Source organism: Hyaena hyaena, unplaced genomic scaffold (assembly GCF_003009895.1).
Source record: "Hyaena hyaena isolate Hyena2069 unplaced genomic scaffold, ASM300989v1 scaffold_1632, whole genome shotgun sequence".
NCBI classification, from domain to species: Eukaryota; Metazoa; Chordata; class Mammalia; order Carnivora; family Hyaenidae; genus Hyaena; species Hyaena hyaena.
In genome coordinates this window covers 181,743-205,170 of record NW_024082266.1, presented here as the reverse complement: position 1 = coordinate 205,170, position 23,428 = coordinate 181,743, and the positions used below count along the sequence as shown (strand labels likewise).

Below are 23,428 nucleotides of genomic sequence, written 5' to 3'. Positions count from 1 at the left end.
GGGTGAGGAGAACAATTTTCCAAGAGCTTAAAGGATCCTAAGTTAAGGAGCCTCCCACCATATATATGGGGAGCCAATCTTGCTCCTTCCTAAACAGCGTTCTTTGGCTTTTGTTCTATTTGACCATCAGCCTTCATGGATCACAGAGAGAACCTCATGTTGGAAGCACATCTTAGCTTTGCCCCTCTCCTGCAGGTGAACTTAGACATCTGACTTACCTGAGGTTTCATTTGTTGATCTGTGAAACAAACATCCTTTTCATAAGGTAGTACAATTCAGTGTGATATAATGTATCAAACTGCCTAGCATAAAGTAGGTGAGACTGAGGAAGGCAATGAAACCCAAGTTCTCCCTGTCCCCCCAACTCCACACATATTCACAAAAGACCTGATACGTGTTCCTAAAATCTTTCCAGTAGAAACTAATTCCTCAAAGCTAAACAATATCCATATTCCATGGGTCTTCTTTGTAAACTGAAATACTTCTGGGATGGAGAGCCTCATAAATCACTGAGAAGTCGATGACTTTTAAACAAGAATGCTAGGAGTCTCTAGTACTAATTTAGTTTTATTTCTTGATAGGGCACAACTGTTTCACCAGTAAAACACAAACAGGTGTGTTCCTTTTGCTTTGAGGGAAGGGCGTAGGTAGTGGTGATTACCCTGAAAGTCCTCAGAATGCAGATAAGATGTCTAAATGTCCTCATTTTAAAGGGAACCAGCCTAGAGTGAATACTTTTCAAAGTCACTGTCCAGGATTATTTTTACTGGATGAGTTTTCAACACCTTAATTTATTTTCTTGCATTTTTTCCATTATACAACTTTTATGGCTGAGATAATTTTATTGAATATGTCCTCCTTTTCAGACATCAGAAAATTTAAATTTCTCAGCAGAGTTTCCAAATCATGACCTTAATGAGAATCACAAAGAAATTGCCTTCTGACACAAATTTAACATCTATTCATCTGTGGGAGCTTCCTCGCTTGGCTCCTCACTCTGAATTAAATCTGACTCATCATTCATGCCTGTATCATCTGAGGCTGTGGAAATCATGTCTGTCATTCTAGATTTTGACACTGAGTCTTCTTTTTTCAATTCTGAAGATGTAGCGCCCCAAAATGTGCTGCTGTCAGCACTCTTAGAAAAAGATGTGTCTGATACGCCTTCTGATGGATGGAAGTAAGACAGAGTTGCCAGCTCTGGGTTGACGGAGTATTCAGTCTTAACTGGACTTTTATAACTGAAAAAGAAAATAGGTATCAAGAATTGTTCTTAACTACATACATTTGCAGCTCAACTCAATTTAGAAAGGCATCACAAAAATTAAAACAATATGGAATTGGAATTCTGTCCAATTACTTGGTATAACACCATATAAATAAATGAAAAATGTTAGACCCTAAGCAGATATGCTGTTGAGAACAGAGGTGGTAGTCCTTTTTTTTCCCGGCTAGCAAGAAGGAACGAATATCTAGATTCCCTATATCCTTTCCGATTGACTAGTGTTATTTTTTATCTCTAGATGACTATTTAAAATATTGGGGGAAAATTCTCCCTGAGAGACAGCCAGCCCCATGCTCCTTTCTGAATAGGGGAAATGGAGCCTAACTCCATATATTATAGATAAATTTGGGAGCTGTGTTTCCTAACAGTCTACTAAAGAAAGGGGGTTAGAGCTTCATATCACACATGTTACAAAGACTCCAGATGTCTGCAGACTTACTTCATTCTCTTCACTTTGTACAGCAAGGCACTGCTGATGGCCAAGATGATGACAAAAAGGAAGAGGGTCATCAATGAGATGCCCAGCATTAATTTTAACTTGATTTCCTGTAGCTGTGTCACGTTGTCTTCTTTTGTAGCATTCAAATCAGACTCTGAGGAGAAAGAAAGAAAGAAAGAAAGAAAAGGCAATGGGAGAGAGTAACTGCATCCAGCACGTTTCCTGGAGAAGGATAGCAGAGCAACTGCAGAGACGCCATCACCATCCAGGGTAGTCACTACTCACATACAATGCAGACTGTAGACTACCCGCCTATGGCTAAGTACCCTTCACTTGTTTTAAACCTTCACTACAGTCCCGGAGGAGCTGTTCTTAGCTCCATTTTTCAAGGTCACAGAAGTTTATGAATTTGTCCATGGCACCTAACTATTAAATGGGAAAATCTGTTTTGAAACCCACATTACCAGGTGCTAAAATGTGGGTATAGGAGTCTTTTTCCGTGGCTAATTAAAACCACTTCAAGACTCTGGAAAGATGACTATTGAACATATGATGGACTCACACACCAGGGGTTAGTCTTTCAGAAGAGAAAGATACAATTTTACTGTTGGGACCTGCATTGATTTTTCTCTGATGTTTGTAAAAGAATGGTGTACCGGATGCTTTCTCCATGAGATTTAAGAACTAAATTTGCCATTTTATTACTGAGATCAAACTCAGTATATAATGTTAAAGAAAGAAATGAAATCCTACTGCTTTCTAAAATAAGTAATGTAATAAATCATGTCCAGATCCAGAGATATCAAAACTCTCCAACCTATTGATGAAAATATATCTTTACTGCCAAATTTTATATTTTCTTTAATTGATGCCTCACTTAATAGCCATTTATCTAATGCTGACTTTAAATGACCATGTTGTTATTTCTCTCTTCTCCCAACTTTCTTCCCCCAGCTTTCTCCCACCCAGGACTTCCAAAGGTTTTCATTACCTGTTAGGTAATGATGTTTTGGATAAGCAATAACAAACTCCCATGTCTGTATTCTCTGATTCTATTAATTGTCAAAGTATGATCTTAGACTAAGTAGAGTGAAGTGTACAACTATCACTGATTATCTTGACCTCAAGGCAGATTATTTTGGGAATAATCAAACAAAAGATGTTGAAATGGGCTGTGCTGCTGAATTTCTTTGCTACTCCTTAAAAGGGTTTTTATAAAGAGGTGTGCTTGTAGTACATTTTGTTTTTCAGGGTGCTGGTCAAAACTAGAGAAGGATTTGGAATTCTCAACCACTGGACATTATGACAAATCTAATTACAAGTATGGGCCAGTTTCTCTCTAAGCCTCAATTTTCTCATATGTAAAATGAAGATAATACCAACTGCATGGTGTTGCTATGAAAACTGACATAATAATGTATGTAAAGCACCTGGCATGTAATATATCCTCAATACATGATAGAAAATCAATGATGCTCAATCTGACTAGTTAGAAAGACAAAATATTTCTAAGGTAATGCAGCCTTTTTCATTTCTGTATATAACTTTTCTAAGCAAAGAAGACTCTTCATTTTCTTGAAACTCTGCAAGGCAAGCGGCTGTATTTATTACAAACAATCCAATGCAGAAGAGAGTTGTCAGGCCTTAGATTTATTACCAGATGCAATTTTTTTCCCCAGTGATTTATTTGTAGGACAGAGGTTTTGGGGGGAAATTAATATATTGCCTTGTGAAATTTTCTATTGAGTTCAGTTCTTTTACTCATAGAAATATTACTAATCCTTTAATGAAAACTACAAAACTGCATTCAGCAGAAGGACTTCTGTCATTCCTTGCTGGTGGGAATACAAATGGTATAGCCACTTTGAAATTCAGCTTGGTAATTTCCTACAAAGCTAAACAGTTTTACCATACAATCTAGCAATCACGGTTCTTGGTGTTTACCCAAATGAGTTGAAAACTTATGTCCACACAAAGACCTACAGATAAATGTTTATAAAAACTTTATTTATTATTGTCAAAAATTGGAAGTAATCAAGATGTCCTTCAGTAGGTGAAAGGATAAATAAATTGGTACAATTTATTATATATTGTCCAATTGTGTGGACTATGAAATGTTATTCAGTGATAAAAAGAAATCAACCATCAAGCCACAAAAATACATGGAGGAATTTTAAATGCATATGAACAAGTGCAAGAATCCATGTGAAAGTCAATATTCCATATGTTTCCAACTATAGATCATTCTGGAAAAGGCAAAACTATGGAGATGGTGAAAAGATCAGTTGGTAGCCAGGGATTAGGGAGAGAGGGGAAGGATTGGTGGAGCACAGGGGATTTTTAGGGCAGTGAAACTACTCTGTATGACTGTAATGGTGGACACATGACATTATGCATCTGTCAAGACCCACAGGACTGTACAACACAGAGTGTGGACACTAATGTAAACTGTGGACTTCAGCTAATACTAATGTATCAATATTGGCTCATAAATTACAAAACATGTACCAAACCAATGCAAGGGGATAATGATAGGAAAAACTGAGTAGGGGAAATATAGGAGAAATCTCTGTACTTTCTGCTTATTTCTTTTCTGTAAGCCCGAAACTTCTCTGAAATTAGAGTCTATCAATTAAAAAAACAAACTTTTCTATATATGATTCACTTGCCTACTCCCCCATTTGGTTTATCTGTTTTAGGAATAGAAGTTATAAAACGAGAAAATGGAAATAGCCCTCTCAATATGAGACCTGGAGAATAATGCTTAGGGACAACTGCTTTTCTAAAATGACAACTGTCCTCTCTGATATAATGTTAGCCACCATGCTACCCCTTTACATACACTACAGGTTACTAGGAAAAATACTATCGCCATGTAGTGAAGTCACACGTGAAAATGTGTGCTGGCATTGATACATCCTTTGAATTGAAATATTTTGTGCTTACTTGGAATTGGGTGAAATAATTGATCTTTTTCCTCAAGCTCCTCAGCTGTTAGTGTTGCATTTAAAGCTGTTAAAACAATAAATTGGTGTTACAGTAAACAAAATTCACTTCCTAAAATTACTGTGTGTGTGTTTAATATACAGAATTTATTCTCATTATTCATGACAATTATGTGCTGTAAAGTCACGTGAACACTGAATTAGTGAATACTGAATTGCTACCCCTAGGAGAAACACAAGGTTAGGTTTCTATGAACCTCTGGTCACATCTTCATCAACCAATCAATACATAACCTTGTTTTCTGTGTGTTTCTGTTTAAAGATATGTTATTTAATATATATTGTTTATTCATTAACATTGAATTCATGATTAACAGCATCATAACTCTAGCTTAAACAAAGTTTATCTGACACAGACTTTCTCCATAAGGTCTATCACAACCTTCTTGTGCTTGGAAATACTAACCAGTATCTTAATACTACATTTGGGGGCCATTTTAATTAGCAAAATCACCAAGAGAAAGCACAAACATGCAAAACATGTAGCACTAAATAAACCACAAAAAGGACACTTAATTACAGTGTAAGAGCTAAAAAAGGAAGGCAGAGCATTGCCTTCCTTGTTTTATCTCAGCTGGGAACATGAGTGTCAGGCAATTAAAATTTTTTGCTGCTCTGCGCATGTTCGCAAATGACCACGAAAGTGATTTGGGGTTACAAATAATCTTTAGATGTGGGTAAATTCACAAATACAAAATCTGCAAATAATGCGGATCAAGTGAATATATATATATTTTATGTCTACAATGCATGCATATATGTGTGTGCTACATGAATTACATTTCCACAGGTGTGCATCTACGTATGATATATACATTTATACATGCATATATATGAATGCACATATCATTTATGCACGTAACTTTATGCGCTTTTGACATATGCATGCATATATTTTGATATATATGTTGCATTTATTCACACATCTCCATGTGCTTATGGGCAAACTGCTCCAAACACAAAGAGGGACTATAATGAGCAAGAGCCTTACTTAAAATTTTTAATCATAAATAAATTGAATGACAAGATTGCAATATTTATGGGAGAACAAACATTTAGGAGAGAGAATCAGAAAACGTGGGACACAGCTAACTTTGTGGTTTGGTTTTGCATTTGCTATTATGTATGATAATGGTAGCAAAATGTTGACTTATTAATTCTTAATTAATTCTAATATTAATCCTTAATATTAGAACTGATTAGAACTGATTGGAACAAGATAACACTGATCTTGGCTTTCTTGCATAAGACTTTAGTAAACCAAAACATTTTCTCAGCTACCTAACAACTGTGAGTTTACCTTTAGCTAACATTGTCCAAAATGCAGGCTCATTTGGACGCTTGGTTGGTCCTGTTTAAAAAATAAAATAGAACAGGATAACTAGGTAAGGTGAGTCGCTTTAGTAAATTAGTGATAGAACATTTATTTACTTGTTTGTTAGTCATGTAACAGTTATACCTTGAGCTCCTACCATGTTCCAGACCCTGTGGTTAGCACTAAAGTTACAGAAATAACAAGACATGGGCCTTATGCTGAAGGAACACACTCTCAGTCTGGGAGACAGACAAGAATCACTGTTCATTATGGTGCAGGATAATGGGGGCTTCAATAGAAACACACAAGTGGTGTGCACAGAGAGACCAGTTGCAAAGACCAGAAACCCTTTGAAAAGGAGATGATGCTCCAATGTAGTCTTAGAGGACTAGAAATTATTTGCTAGGCAACAAGGGAAGAGTGAGGTTATTCCACTGCGAGCAAAGTCAGAGTTGTGAAGAGATTTGGTGAGTTCTGAGAGCCTCAGGTAGTCTAGAGTCAAGAATGTGGATGGGAAATGTGACCACAGAAGAAACTTGAACCTTTCCCAGGGGTCAGATAGTTTCAGATTTAAACACCTGGTTCAGAAATTAGAACATGATCCCAAACATAATAGTAAATTACTAAAGATATTTAAGAAGGATACCACCAGGATGATGCGATTTCAATATCTAAATATATTTTTTAAAATGAGTAAGTTGTTTGTTTGTTTTAGTAGTGTTAGAGATGCAAACTAGTTCACAGTAGTCACATGAGAAACATACTTGGATTGCATGAACTGGAGAAAATGGGGTTTCATGTAACGACAGGTCCATTGTCTTCAATTAGACCACTCATTCAAGACCTTAGAGGAGAGCCATCTTGGGTTGCTATGGTTTCACAAATATTTCACAGGGAACAATATTATCAGCAGGAGAGTAAAATGATGATTTTGATTTTGAAACCTCTCACTACCAACCACACCCCCAATATTTTTGGGAAGCACTAATAACTGATTCTAATTAGAAATAAATTTATTTCAGGGAGCCTGAGTGGCTCAATTAGTTAAGCGTCCGACTTTGGCTCAGGTCATGATCTCACGGTTTGTGGGTTTGATCCCCACATCAGGCTCTGTGCTGACAGCTAGCTCATAGCCTGAAGCCTGCTTCAGATTATGTATCTCCCTCTCTCTCTCTGACCTTCCCCTGCTCACGCTGTCTTTCTTTCTCTCAGAAACAAATTAAAACATTAAAAAAAGAAAGAAAGAAATTTATTTCTCAAGCAGATAGATATTTGTACATTAGTTTTAAAAATATTAAAAATGTATTAAATATATTTATATGTTGAATATAAATATAAATGTAATACATTTTGTTAAAATAGATTTTATTTTGAAAAGAGCTCACATCCTCTCCCTTCGTCAGGTAAATCTAAAAATGGACTCAGACTTCTATGGTTTCAAAGATTTTCAAGTGACTTTAAATTGCAGTTGTTTAGTTCTTAAGCATGCTATTACTTTATGAGACACCCAGAGAATGAGACTTAAATTAAATCATATAATGATATGCTCCAGATATGACTAATGCATAGAAACATTAATACTTCGATATTGTTTTTGAGGAGGTTCTTCATCGGTGGCTCTCCCAGGAGATGTTGTAGTTGTTTCCTTGAGTTTATCTAGGAAAAGGGATAATAAATTATCAACACATACAACTATTGACAACGTCTGTGATTAGGCATTTTTTAAGCTAAAAAATGGAACACAGAAGAAAGAAAACGATGTTGACCTTTCCTGAGATATTATAAAGGAGGAGAAAGACAAAGGCATTGAAGAACAAAGTTTTGGGGAAATGGGTTGCCCGAGAAGGGATTAATACACCTATAATTTGCCCGAAAGAAGAAAAGCTAGTACTGTGGGGCCAGAAGCTTCTTTTAGAGGTAAAGAAGTAAAAATATCTCTCATCTATTTGATGACAGATATTGGCTTCAGATGGTATTCTGAACAGAACTTGAAGTGATACTATCAGCCCAGGACAGCTTGGTTGCTGGTCAGTGTAAGGACATGGAAGAGGAAGGTACATCAGTATCCTTGTAAATGGGAAACATTTCCATTAACTCTTCAAAAACAATCAAGGGTTTGGGGCTTGATTTACTGCATAGCTCAGTCTACAATGTGTCCCTCTTCTAGAAGAATGTCAGTTAGAGTGTCTTTGGGAACAGTTGTGACCTGATTCATTTTTCCACCCTGCTCCCCACCCCAGTGGTGGCCATTTCAGTCAATTTTGTTTAATGTAGGATCCAATTAAGTTCCACATGAAATACAGGCAATGTCACTATAGAAGAAGCTCTACAGAGAGGCAGAGTTCATTCTGATTGAGCCTACCAACAGCACCATGACAAGTACCTTGTTGGTAAGAAAGTTATGGAAAAGAGAATCTGTTTCCAGACTTGATGTGATTCAGGCAGGATTCCAACAAAATTGGCAAGTAATCCTTAAACTCTGCTATACAACCCTCATACTCTATTTTGGCAAAAAATTGTGTGGATTTCCCCCTTGCCCTCACAGTTCTAGTTCCAATTGTTAGAATTATTCTGCAGAGTTCCATCTTCTTGAGGGGCTTGCTCCTCTAGAATTGTCCTACCATGTTAGCATATCTCCTTCTGTCCGAGCCCCATTTTATTATTTTTTCTTTCTCCTTCCTTCCTTCCTTCCTTCCTTCCTTCCTTCCTTCCTTCCTTCCTTCCTTCCTTCCTTCCTTCCTTTTCTTCTAGTTTATTGTCAAGTTGGTTTCCATATAACACCCAGTTCTCATCCCACCAAGTGCCCTCCTCCATGCCCATCACCCATTTCCCCCCCTCCCCCACCCCATCAACCTTCAGTTTGTTCTCAGTATTTAAGAGTCTCTTATGGTTTGCCTCCCTCCCTCTCCTTAACTATTTTTCTCCCTTCCCCTCCCCTACAGTCCTCTGTTAAGTTTCTTCTGTTCCACATATGAGTGAAAACATATGGTATCTGTCTTCCTCTGCCTGACTTATTTCACTTAGCATAATACCCTCAAGTTCTATCCATGTTGCTACAGAAGATGTGGTTTATATATACAATGGAATACTACACGGCAATGTCACAGCCCTATTTTAAATAACAACAATTTCTTATCCCAATTCAACTTTCTCTGACACTACTTTGGAGACCTGAATTGTGGGAATAGCAATTAGGGTTTTGGAATTTCTTCCATGGGTCCTATGGTCCTCAATAATGTGAGCTACATTATTCGCCTAAGGAATGTGAACTACCTGATCTGTTTAAGACCCGCCTCTCTGTTTCTTGACCCAAACAACTTAAGATGATATTTGCTGTATACAAACAAAATTCCCATAAGTGATTTGTTTAATGAACACAAGCCCTTGAAATGTCCCTCATTTATTTCCTAAGGTTTGGAATTGCACAAAATATTCCATTATTGTCAAATAGCTTTTAGTAACAATTAGGTATTATTGAGTCTGGCTTTTTCCAATATTGAAGTTACCAGAGCCAGACACATTCTCTCTTCCCTATTTAATTTTATCCTCTTCCTTGTCTTCTGTTTTATGCTTGGGTGCTTCATAGATTTGAGCTGCTGGCACTTCATGGTGAAAGGAAAGTATATCTTTATACATATACATATGGATATGGATATGTGTATATGTACTTTAAAGACTGTTAATGACCTCCAAAGTCACATGCTGGCAACAGCTTTATTTGGCAAATTCATTATGCTTGGTGGAAAGACACAAAAAGGAAATAAGAGCATTTGAAACTGGAGGTATAAGCAGAAAGGAGTAAAAGTGTGGGGTTAAGAAAGACATATAGTTTTCTAGAGCCATACATTGATTCATTTATCTTTCCATGAAAACCAAAAATATGAGGCTAAGAAATGCAAGAAGTCCTCCTTGACTTCTAACTTTATTGGTGCAAGGGGCATGGAGCTTCCTTATTCTGGAACTAAGATTCTCTGACACTACTCCACTAAGACCTTTTTCCTACTTAATATTCTCTAGAGCTGTTTTGAAATCTTGTTTTAAGGGCTCTTCCTATTTGCAATGGTGGTTTTTACTACTTTCAGTACTTACAGTTTCTTAGAACAAATTGCAAACTGGTTGTTGCTCTCACGGATATTTCATACTGGCTGCCATTTGGATTTTGCGTCGTTAACACATCTAAAAACACAAGATCAAATATTTTCAGCAACTAGCAAAGTTATTTCTTAATCCTTTAAATTTTTCCTCATATGATTTTTTTTCTTAAAAACATAGGTACTAATTCCAAGAAAATAATAATAAAGTATTTGAGACATTCTTCATCTACAAATTGAGGAAATGGGGGCAAGTTTTAAAAATAAAATTCATGAGGAAAAATAAAAGCCAAATTGGTATCCTGATATTAAATAACATTCCAAGAAGAAGTTATTGAGGAAATTATAACAAGTGCTAAAGTAGATTTGTAGGTGCATACTATTATCACTGTATTGACAGAATCAAAAGCAAACTAAGAAGCATTAGTTTGCCCCTGGATCTTCTGTTAGACTATAGAACAGCTTAAACAGCATTTATTTCAATAACAATAATAATCAGGGTTTCCCATAAGTGTTCACATTTACATATGTACATAAAGAATCTTGCTCTTAAGAGTTGTCAGTAGGGCTGGTTATAATTCAAAACCAGTGGGTATATCCATCAAGCCAAGTCAGAGTAGAGTGGATCAAAATGGCTGACTGACATATTGACATGAATATATATACATGTTTCTTTTTTCCAAAATCTCATGAAATGACAGAAAATCTTATACGTACATAAATGCATATGTGTGTTTAGTACATACATATATATTCACTCGTTGTACCACACAAGCTTACACACATGCTTACACATACACACACACAGAGTCCCATTAATGTATCATGATTTTTTTGAGGAATTTCTGAGCTAGATCTACAGAAAAATATAACAGAAGGAAGCAAAAGCCCAACATGCGTGTTGTGAGTTATGAAAGTATAAAAATTAAAATACTGTGGTATTTTTACAGGGAAAGACAGATGAAAGAAACAATAAAAAGTTAGCAAGTGACCCAGGTTCAAATGATAATATATTATATTAAATGGGTTTCACATAAGTAGGGAATTGGTGTTAGATATTTGGCAATCTTCCTTGAAAAATATAAAGTTTCATGTCTATTTTATGCTATATACAAAGATAACTGGATGTAAGACTTAAGAGTTAAAAACAAAAATATGAAATTATTTGAAAAAATAGGAAAATAATTTCTCTTGGATTGAATAAGACCTATCTAACCAAAATACAAAATTCAGAAATTGTTTAAAAACATTTAAGCAACATTGATTTAATAAAATTAAAATTTTTCTCTGTGATTAAGATACCCGAACAGGTTTAAACATAAGCAATAGCCCGGGGGAGGGGCAGGAATAACTTATTAACTTTCACTATTGGAAAAAGATTAATCTACTAAACATAAAAAGAGCTCCTACAAATACATGAAAATACAACCTGATAGAAAAATGGACCATAGATATGAATAAGCGAATCATATAAGTAGTAAGAAAAATATCCAATAAATACAGAGAAAAATGCTCAACTTTATAAATAATTAGAATGCAAATGGAAAATTCTCACTTATATTCACAAAATATGGCTAACAATTTTCATTATAGGTGAGATTGTGGAGCATCCTTGGAGGATGTAAATTGGTAGAAGCTTTTTGGAGGGCAATTTGGTGGTATCTATCAATATTTTTAAAGATTCATAGCTTATTCAGCAATGTCCAGTACTTGGTATCTATCCAAAGACAGATACACTTAAGTGTATATGAGAAGAATATCCAAGAGAAAAACTGCACGTAATCTAATTCTTTAAAAAAGATAGTGGATCAATTATGGGACATCATTTTCTAGAGTACTAGATATCCACCTAGTGGAAAGATGTGAAATGAGCTCAAGTTGTTAAATGAGAGAAGTAAGTCTTGACACATTTTTTTGGTAAGACTTCATTTATGTTTTGTATATATTTGTGTGTGTAAGAATGGTTTTTTATTTTAAATCAAAGTTATCAGGCTCTTGATTTATTTACTATCTGGTAAATTCTAGAGGTACTTCCTGAAAGGGGAATGGTTGCGCCATGTGCACACCATTGCGGCAGTCTGGTGGGCTGGACAGATTAGATACTACCCCTCCTGACTCTGCTTTTGGTAGCTATGAACACTGACACGTGATCTCTCTGAGCATAAGGTGTTTTTTGCACCTACAAAAGACGGATATTGATTCATCAGAGAGAAAATAGAAATACAATTTACACATTATCATTATCAAAGTACTTGAGTGTATGTATTTGTACATGTATATATATGTCTATATCTTAATTGCATTTCTATTTTTTATTTGATTAATGTTAATAAGGATCCCAAGAAAATTAGATTTAATCTTAATTTTTTATTTTTAATTTTTTAAAAAATTTATTAATTTTGAAACTGAGAGAGCGGGGGGCGGGGGGGCGGCAGAGAGAGAGAGAGAGACAGAGAGAGACAGAAAATCCCAAGCAGATTCCATGCTGTCAGCATAGAGCCCCACGTGGGGCTCAAAACCACAAATCATGAGATCATGATCTGAGCTGAGAGCAAGAATTGGACACTTAACTGACTAGGCCACCCAGGAGCCCCTGTTTTTATTTTTAACAAGAGTTTCTTATGAACTTTTCACTTTTTAGAATGGTGCACCTTATAAAGAGATGGAAAGAAAGCCCATACGAGTAATGATGTATAAACTAAAGTCTGATGGACTTTCCAAATGTCTTAAAGTCATCTTGACATAAATTGAATTTGCACCCCCCCCAAAAGATATGTTGAAGTCCAAACCCCCAGCACCTCAGAATGAAACCTAATTTCAAAATAAGGTTGTTGAAGATATAGTTAGTCAAGATGAAGTCAGTTTCTTAGTCTAGCCACCTTGGACAGTGCTGGGCAGGGTAAGGTCGGGTGGGGTAAGGTAGGGCAGGGATAAAAAAGTTGAAGTCACCCTGGAATAGGGTGGGCTCCTTGTCTGATATAAATGGTGTCCTTATAAGAAGATGGAAATGGACAGAGAGACAGCAAGAATGCTATGTGAAGATGGAGGCAGAGATTGGAAATCTGTGACAATCTGAGGAATGCTTGGGGCTACCAGAAGCTAGAAGAGGCAAGGAATGACCATTCCCTAGAGGCTTTGGGGAAAGGATAGCATGACCAAAACTTTGATTTTGGACTTCTTGCTTCCAGAACTGTGAGAGAATAAATTTCTGTTGCTGTGAGCCACCCAGTTTGTGGTACTTTGTTTTAGCAGCCCTAGAAAATGGATACAAACCTCTGAAGAAATTTTGGTTAGCCAGAACCATAGAATTAGATCAATTGCAAATCACAAAATGCCATGTGCCCTCTATTAGTTATAGCCTACCACTGAAAGAAACTTGTTAAACTTCATAGCATCTCATGAAAAAAAGTGATTAAAAAAAAGAATTTCATTCTACACATGGAAACGTTTAGAAGGTAAATAAGAATTTAAGAAGTAGGAAATAAAATGATAGCATTTTAAAAAGAGTTAAAATAAATCAAACCAGAACAACCAGCTTCTGCATATGTATTGCTACTAACTTTAAAGACTTACATTGTTTTATATCTTTATAATAACTGACACTCTTGTCATTAGCAGTAGTATCTATCTTATTTTCTGGTGGCTTATTTTCTGATGGCTCTTTATTTTCTGGTGGTTCCTTATTTTCCGGTGGCTCTTTATTTTCCGATGGCTCCTTATTTTCAGGTGGCTCCTTATTTTCCGGTGGCTCCTTATTTTCTGCTGGCTCCTTATTTTCCGGTGGCTCCTTATTTTCCGGTGGCTCCTTATTTTCCAGTGGCTCCTTATTTTCTGCTGGCTCCTTATTTTCCGGTGGCTCCTTATGTTCCAGTGGCTCCTTATTTTCTGCTGGCTCCTTATTTTCAGGTGGCTCCTTATTTTCCGGTGGCTCCTTATTTTCTGGTGATTCCTTACTTTCCAGTGCCTCTTTATGCAGTTTTTCAGGTGGCACCACTTCAGGAAGAATCATGTCCCTAGACTCTGCAAAAAACATGATCAGAAATACGTTGAGTTCTTTTACTACTTTCCCCTTTTCAACTGCATGTTTTCACAAAGGGAATTGAGGCAGAGATTTAGAATGTACATTATACCATATTTCCAATGATAAACTTTATATCACCTTCTAGAAAACTGTCACATACCAATTTTCTAGGGAAATGGGTCCTCTCTTCTGCTATTTTTGTAAAACCTTTAAATGCTTACTCACCATAATTACGGGAAGTCATACTGGAGAGCTGTGAGGAAAAAACCCCAGATGCAAAAATAAACAATATAAAGTTCATTGGGAAAATGATGATTTATCCAATAATCCACTGCGTTTCCTCAGGGTTTCCTTTCTGTTGCCCTGCAGATCGTACAACTAGCTAGGACATTATGATGTCATAGCCAAGTGGAGGTCAGAATGCGGGGAGGAGCTTCCAAAAGCCTTGTGACCCAATCTGACATCTATTATATCTTTGGTACTATGATGGTTTCTAGTTTTTAAAAAAGAAACCATTATAAGATTTTCTTTGAAAGTTAAGAAATACACTTTCATGAAGTAATGTGAATTGTTAATCCCTGGATTTTAAAGAACCATGAATATCGTGGATAGCAAAATGAGAACATGCTTTGGTTTTCAAAGCATTACAATATTGTGTGTTCTTTTGGATAGCTACAGCAAAATATCTGTTAAAAACCAATCTAAGATACCAAGATTCAACCCAAATACCCTGCAAGTTATCTTAACTATAATTCTTTAGGAAAAGTGTTTTGAAACTCATCTTTTTTGGATTTTAAGACCTGTATACTTTATGAAATATATTTATTTTGCTTAAAGCATTTTTATCAATGAAACCCACCTTTACCTCGGCTACTGATTGAGAAAATTATCTAATATTTAGGTAGTCAGAAAAGGACTTAATTATGTAATAATTATATTAGTAAAATCAATATTATCCACATATTTCTCATATAATAGCTTATATAATAATAAATAGAAGGCTAAATCAAATAGTATCAATAATATTGCTCTTCATGATGTTAAAGGATCACTTAACTTCCCCTGTCTCAATTTTAATTATTGTTGATAATCTCTCAGAATTAGAAAATATTCATAATTAAAATTACAGAAGCATCAGGAAAAAACTAAACAAATTTGAAAAGACTTGAAAGTTTTTCAGCAAAATGAAGACTCACAAATTAAGTCCAGCCTGTTGTGTCTACGGGGCATACCTGATGAACTAGAGGGGCACCTGACTAGGAATGTAATTGCATAAGTGGATGAAAGGAAGTAGAGAGGACTTACCCTAAAAGAAAAGACGGTCAAGATCAAAGATGGTCCTGTTTACAGCACTGTTTTCTTTAGGCCCTCTGGCCCATTCTTCTGAGTGATGGGAGGTGGAGAAGGGATGTGCATGAATGGGCTCAAAGACTTCTGGAGCTCTTTACTTTGGTATCTAACAAGGTGCAAACATAGAAAAGGAGAGATGCCTGAAGTGGGCATGCAACAGGTTGCTGTAGACCATCACACGGTTTTGTATGATGGAGCTCAGCCATGATGGAACTTGGCAGGAGACAGAGGCTCCTGGGGGAAGAGATGGCATCCAACGGAATTATCAGTTGTACCTGGTGTTGCAGAGAGAAGGAACCAGCTGGAGAAACACAGTGACTACAGTATGCCCAAAGTATGACATGCTGCATGGCACAGCAGGTGCTTGAAAATGAGTTCAGAAAGCATTTACCTACCACAAGTCAATGAAGCATTTCTTAATGACACAAACAAAATTTTTGTTTTGTCATGTTCTTTCTAAATCCTCGTATACCAGGAAGGTTATGTTTATTTTCTGATTTAACAAACCCTCTCTACAGGTAGTGGAACTGGTAGATTGCAGCTATGGCAGATTTAAACAAAACAAAACAAATTCCAATTGTCATTTGTCTCATGATCAGTACTCTTCCTAGAACATATCATTAGGTGTTACAGGTTGAAACATGCCTCCTCCCCCTATTCGAATGTTGAAGTCCTAACTCCCTAGTACCTCGGAATGTGACCACACTTGTAGATGGGGTCATTACTGATGTGATTCATTAAGAGGAAGTCATACTGAAGTAGTGCGGGTCCTTAATGTGATATGACTGGAATGCTTATAATAAAGGGAGAGCTGGACACAGACACACGTCAGGAGAATACTGTGTGGAGTGGAAGGCAGAGATCGGTGCTGCAGCAGAAAACAAGGAACATCAAAGATTGTCAGCAAACCACCCAAAGCTAGGATAGAGGTGTGGGACAGATTCTCCTTCCCTGCCCTCAGAAGGAATCAATCTTGCCGGCACCCTGATCTTGGACTTCGAGACTCCAGAACTTGGAGTCAACACTTTTAGTGTTTAAGCTGCTCAGTGTGTTCCCTGTTATGGCAACCCTAGCAAATTATTACTAGATAAACCCCTTTGGATTCCTGGGAAGATAGTTTAAAAACTAAAATTAATATGCCCTCATTAGATTTCATCATTATTTTAGGCTGCAGTTAACCTTTCCATAAATGTAAATATTATATTACTCGAAATAGTAGAACCTTTTCTTAAAAAACAAAACACAACAAAACCAAACCCCATAAGTGTACATTGACTTTTTATATATTGAACTATATTTTAAGTCTTTGAAGGTTTCCCTAGAAAGGAACCATTTCTAATACCAAAAATGTCATTAGATATTAACCTTTGATTACATTTTATTTCCTAAATGTTTTCATATTTGTTGACCATGTCTAGATTACAAGCTCCTCTCCTATTTTGGTTTTCTCCAACAAGAATACTGAACCTGGAGTAAGAGGAAATATGTTTGGGTCTTAGTTCCATCCCTTCTTACCTGTGTGATGCTGGACAAGTCAGCTCCTTTCTGGCCCTGAATTTGCTCATCTGGAAAATGGGTAAATTATATATCATACCAAGTAGTTATGAGTCATTTATTGGGTTGACCTTTATTTCTAAATTTATTTACTTCAAAGATTTCTATGCAGATCATTTTTCTTCATGCCTAAAAGGATTAAAGGTGGTAATATTTTCATATATCCAGTTTTTTAAGAGGCAAAACATACAAGTTTACTACTCAGGAACTAACTATAGGTAAAAGAGGTAATAAAGTAAAAGCATACAAATATTAAGAAATGACCCAACATATATTTTTGGAGACTGTCACATCATCCTGATCTTTTAAAAAAAAGTTTATTTATTTATTTTGAGAGACAGAGAGTGTGTGAACACTAGCAGGGAAGGGGCAGGGAGGGAGAGAGAGAGAATCTCAAGCAGGCTCCACACTATCAGCACAAAGCCTAATGCAATGTGGGCCTTGATTTCACGACTGACCGTGAGATCATGACCTGAGTTGATACCAAAAGTCATATGCGTACCTGGATGAGCTACCCAGGTGCCTCCTAATCTTTGAGAGACTCTATTAAATGCCAGTAAGTTCCACAAGGCACAAATTAGTTGTTGCAATCCATGAATGTAACCACCAAAACCTTCCTTAAAACATTAATTTGAATATTATTTTCCTTAAATCAAAATAGTAAGTTCACCTACTTCACAAAAGAAAATATTTGTTGATGTTAAACCCTTAGGATTAAAATTAGATCTTTCATTCACAGCTTAATAGAAGAGGCAAGGAAAGATTGCATGTAATGTGGCCATGCTTAAGTTGTTTAATTAGTTTGCTATTTTAAAACTTCCACTTAACCTAAGTCATACGGAGATTGCTAATTGACAGCCATCCAATGATCGAGGAAAACGGGGTGGATGCATTAGAACAGAGGGGCCAGAACATTGAGGTTGCCAAGAAGATATTTACAGTGGGATCTGGGATTTTAACATTTCAAAGCTGGAACAGGGAAGGGAAGTGTGGTAATGAGGTCCAAGGGCATGGTTTCAGATTGCTAAATTAGATTAGAGGGGAAGAGCATTGGCATTGGGATGTCATGTAAACTGAGAGACCAAGCTGTTGGATGCACTGCTTGTATGGCCAAGGAAGCTCCCTACAAGAGGAACAAAAGTAGTGGGAAATGGGTGCCAGAGTCTTCAGTGAATTAGAGCAGGTTTGGAGGATGACAAAAGATGATGATGGTGGATGGGTAGTAAATGGAGAGCTAAATGGTGTAAACCTTGAAGGAAAGATGGTATTTGAAAGCCAGAGTCAAGGTCTTGAAGTGGCAAGAAGGCCAACCCCACCTCAAGGCACTGATATATGCTGGGATACACAAGATATATCAGAAGGGCTTCTAAAAGGCTGCAGTGAAGAGTCAGACCTCAGTTAGAGCCCATACTCAAACTGGATCTAGATGTTGCATTTATAACAACATTATAATACAAGCAGGCTCATAAACTCAACATCTATAAGACATCCAACTTAGTGAATATTCATAACTTTTTGGGGTTGTTTGCCCTATTGTTTGTAATTTGGGTTGTTTCCCAAATTTTCCTTATTATAAACAATGAAGTAATGAGCATATTTATGACTAAAATTTTTTCAGTATTTATGATTATTTCATTTAGATAGTTTCCAAAAAGTGGAATTTCTACCTTAAAGCATATGAACATTTTCCAGGCTCTTGATGCTCATTATTCCATAGTCATTTTGGATTTTCTCTGTCCTAGCTGTAGAACCAATCATTTTTCCAAGAATTCCAGGCTCCAACAGCCCACGCCAGGCCATCTTCTCCCACCATGGATTTCCTCCTGACTCTGATTCAGTTCCCATATTTTATATAGAGCACTCCTCTTACTCCAATGCCCTCATCACCTTACTTGAGCTCTGAACCATGGTGTCTCTCTGCACCCCACCTTGACACAGATGCCTACTGTGTTTGACCTAAGGCTTTAGGATGGGTATTTTCAGGAAGATGAAGAGAGAAGTAACAATGTAGTTACTTTGAGATTTAGTGGGCCCAGAAATATTCCATATTGTTGAACACTATTCTCTCTTACTTTCTTCTCAACAATCACCTTCACCCCAAATCCTCTTCAAATTCCTTTTGTACCTAGCTCATATTTTCTCATTCGACTTGGAGTGATCATCCATGTTCACATCGTCTAAAGGGAAATTCACACAGTCAAAAGACCGAAGATACTAGTCTTCTAATGAAAACTAGAGGCCTCTAGATATAGATTGAAGTTAAATGATCAGCCCTCCAAGTGGAAATGTGAAGTGGGAGTGTTCGAATGTAACTGGGAACCTGGGTAATGATCAAGGTTGACTGAATGAACAAGTCATCATAACATTTACACTGATTTTATGCGATATTTGGTCCCAGAAATGATTTTAGGAAGTGTATAAGAGGTACAGAATATAACTGGAGAGCATACATAAAATATGGGGGTTGGGGTTGAGGAAAGAAAAGCAAGGGCAGGGGCCCAGGTAAGCAAGAATCAGCTTAAAAATGCAACTGTAAACTCTCATGATCATGTTCAAGGTTGGCATAGAATTGGGTCTATCCTTCATAGCAAGCAATACAAAAAACCCACAGTCTTGTCATTACATGATCCATGGTGTTGCGAGAAACAAGGAACTGCTTCTCAGAAGACAGACATCTATTCTAGGTGTTGGAATCAGAGAGGCTTATTTTCTGCATGATCTTCTTCCCTCTTCAGCTGCATATGCGCTCTGTACTGCCTCCATCATGGGGGCATAGCTGCAGATATACTCTTTCAGTCCCTCAAATGTGCCAAGCCTGTTCTTGCCTAAGGGTCTTTCTCTGTGCCTCCCTCTTTATCTGGAGGTCTCTCTCCCTTCTACTTGCTTGGCTAACTCCAGACAAACCTTAAGGTATAAACGTGAATGTTCACTCCTCCAGGGAAGCCTTTTAAGACCCAAGACCAGGTCAGGTTTTCCTGTTCTTACGGTGCCTTGAGCCTATCCTGTTCTTCTGGTGCCTTAAGCCTATCCTTAGAGAACTCATCACATTCAAAAAGAATCCTTTGCCTGTGTATTTGCTTCCTGACAGTCTTGCTAGAATACAAGCTCTGTGAGACTCTGTATATCTTGTTGACTGCTGTATCCCCAGACCCTAGCACATAGCAGGTGCGAAATAAATGTTGCAAAAAATATTTGTGAGAGGCTCCTTAATGGATTTTATAGGAATGTGTCTTATAACAACCCATTTTATAAGCTGAAGCCCTAAGTAATTTGGGGACTGAGTTGAGAGTGTTGGAAAAAGGCCATCTGAATGAAAACTTGCGGGGAACGTGCTACGGGTCTGGTAGGATTGTGCTGTCCTGTCCTGTTTCACTAATGAAACAAAGAAAGCCTCGCAGTGGCCACTTGCACGTGGCTCTTACAGACCTGCCCACTCTGCTCCCTAGGGTTGTTCTTTCATGCAGCGAGGGCATCAGGCAGGTGAGGTGAGGCAACACAAAACCACAGGTGCAGAGTTTATCATTTGTACTGACATCACCCCACACAACAGTTCTCAGAACCCAAGAAGCCCCGAAGACACCACCTCTTCAGTACATAAGTAAGACTCTTTCCTTTTTGGTCTGATCCTTTTTCGGTTACACAGCTTCCTCCTAGCCTCCTCCCTGACACTGTTGCTCTGCACTGACTCACCATTTACTTTGTATGCACGTGCTTTTCGATATGAGGATATCATTTTAATGGGAAAAGTTTTCATTGTCAGGGCAAATAAGGGAGGTGTTTGCTCAATTCAGGCTCTGCTGACACTTCAGATTCCTGCTTGGTTCTTAATTCAGCTCACTTGTGTAGTTGCAAGTAGATTAATATTCTGTAGCTTTCTGTTCTGTTCGTCCGTGCCCTGATGACAAATAATCCATTGACGTAATAATCCCTGATGTAAGTGACTTTGCAAATGCTCACTAACTAAAATTAACGCATTCTGTTCTTCATTGTCAGAAGTGGCCCTCCAGATTAATTCTGCGAAGTAGTTGCACCAGTGACACCAAGGAAAGTCTGGTGAGTCCTTACCTTGTCCTGGTTGCATTCCAGCTGCTCCAAATGGGCATCTAGCTCCTCACAAGCTGCCATCCTCCTTCTCAGGTGCCCTGAAAGGGCCGCTGCAGGAGAGGTGTGTAGTGATTAAGAGTCCTGGCTTTGAGTCTGATGATCTGAGTTCACATCTCCACTCCCTGACTAACTCCACTCCCTGGTTGGTTTGACCTTGAGCAAGTTGCTTAATCTCTTTGAGACCAGTTTTCTCATCCATAAAATGGAGGATATGATGGTAACTACCTTGTGGAGGCGATATGATAATTCAGTGAGGTAACAAACACAGTAAACACACCAAAGTTGGAATGTCTTAATAGACGTCTGTAAAGTAAGAGGTGCCTTTATTTATTTTTAATTTTTTTTTTTATTTTGGAGAGAGAGAGAGAGAGAGAGCGAGCGAGCACAGCCAAGGGAGGGACAGAGAAAGAGTGAGGGAGACACAGAATCCGAACACAGCAGGCTCCAGGCTCTGAGCTTTCAGCACAGAGCCCAATGTGGGGCTCGAACTCACGAACCACAAGACCATGACCTGAGCTGAAGTCAGATGCTTAATTGACTGAGCCACCCAGGTGCCTTTAGGAAAGTCTAATGAACAAGCCATGAAGAGGGAATACATCATACACTATGCTGTAAAATTTCCTTAATATCCTCTTCATTCAAAATTTTTCCAACACCCCTTTTATCGTCTCCTGAAATAATTCTCTTCTTTGTCATTCCACTAGCTCCTCTTTAGTTTTCTTCCCCTTCCACCTTCATTCCCTCTCCTCAATTCATATCTATTTATGTTCTGCAAGTAGTTCCATGTAATTTCTCATTTAAAATAGTTTATCCCTCCCCACTCTAAGATTAATTTAAAAAGTTGACCTTTTGGGGGCACCTGGGTAGCTCAGTTGCTTAAGCATTTGACTCCTGATTTCGGCTCAGGTAATGGTATCATGGTTTGTGAGATAGAGCCCCAAATTGGCTCTGCACTGACAGCATGGAGCCTGCTTGGGATTCTCTCTCTCCCTCTCCCTCTGCCCCTCCCCTGCTCTTTCTCTCTCTAGCAAAATAAATAAATACACTTAAAACATTTTTAAATAATCAACCTTTTGTCTTTTTTGTACTTCCTTACTTTTAAATTTATGACCTAAAGCTCAGACTGGTAAATATTCAGTAAGGACAAAATTATAAATATTTCGGTGTTTTATTAGGGCTTGTACTTGCTATTTAGTGCAATAAGAAAAGGAAATGTCATAGAAAATAGAAGAATTGGAGAAGAAGAAACAAAACTGTCATTATTTAGAGATGACATGATGGTCTACTCAGAAAATTCAAGAATCTTTTAAGTATTAGAACTAATATGAAAATGTAGCTCACACTTCAGGAACTCACAACTTCTACTCCTGTCTCCTGGAATACTAGCCATGGAGCTCTGAGCGGCCATGTAAGGGCGTCTTATTGGAGAGATCCAATGGAGTGGATGCTTGACTAGAAGGAGAAGGGCCCGGATGAGCACAGTCTGAGCATCTCTGTTAAAGTACCAGGCATGTAAGTGACACCATCTTGGCCCCAGCCACCAGCCTAGCCACCAGCTGAACCCCACCAAGTTACCTCTATTATGTGGAGCAGAAGGATTGCCCAGGTGAGCTCCACCTGAATTCATGACCAACAAAATCATGAGATATGATAAAATGGATGTTCTTTCAAGCTACTACATTTTGGCATATTTAATTATGCAGCAATAAATAGTGAAAAATAAAAATATGCAGCAATAAGTAGTTGAATCTTAAATTCAAACATCACTCTCTGGCACAACCTTCTCTCCTGGTAGCTCTCTAATTCAGATATTCCTGCCATCTTGTTCTCCACCTCATGAGAGTCTCTCGTTTTCTGTCCTCTCCAGTCCCTCCCTACCCACCACCCCCTCCTCTCTTTACTGGTTCTATATCCAGCTTAGAGTCTGAGTGGAAATTATTCTGATTAAGGATGTGAGCAAATAACTATTCCTTTAAATACTTTTAGACAGGAGCCCAGACTCAGGCTATGGCTAGCACACAAACTATCTCTACCACTGTCTGCCTTCCCCCCAAAACCACCTATAGGGGGAGAAGGGAAGGATATTTCGCCAAAGAGGGGACTTGACGGTTATAGTTCTCGGTACTCTAGGCTGGCTTGGAGAAGGAAGAGAAGGGGGTGGGCAAACCTCAACAGTGTTGAGGGCCCCAAGAAAAAGGAATTGTTTCTCATGAGGGAGTCACAACAGTTACTATACTGTAACATCTTCCGGTTACAGTAGAGGC

The 23,428-nt window shown here is 37.7% G+C and overlaps 1 protein-coding gene across 2 annotated transcripts; it reads right to left on the bottom strand.

The window, feature by feature from the left end:
* Positions 1–554: 554 nt before the first annotated feature.
* On the bottom strand, positions 555–15,613 carry EQTN (equatorin). Of its 2 annotated transcripts, none has more exons than XM_039224420.1 (8): positions 15,462–15,613; positions 13,709–14,155; positions 10,134–10,220; positions 7,626–7,700; positions 6,030–6,080; positions 4,671–4,736; positions 1,725–1,878; positions 555–1,241 (listed from the first exon to the last, which is right to left on the bottom strand). In XM_039224420.1, the coding sequence occupies exons 2-8, from the start codon at positions 14,142–14,144 to the stop codon at positions 959–961; spliced, it is 1,152 nt and encodes a 383-aa protein (XP_039080351.1). In that variant the 5' UTR covers positions 14,145–14,155; positions 15,462–15,613; the 3' UTR covers positions 555–958. The 2 variants fall into 2 exon arrangements, with proteins under 2 accessions (XP_039080351.1, XP_039080350.1); XM_039224419.1 differs by lacking the exon at positions 15,462–15,613 and adding an exon at positions 14,382–14,521.
* Between the last annotated feature and the right edge of the window lie 7,815 nt (positions 15,614–23,428).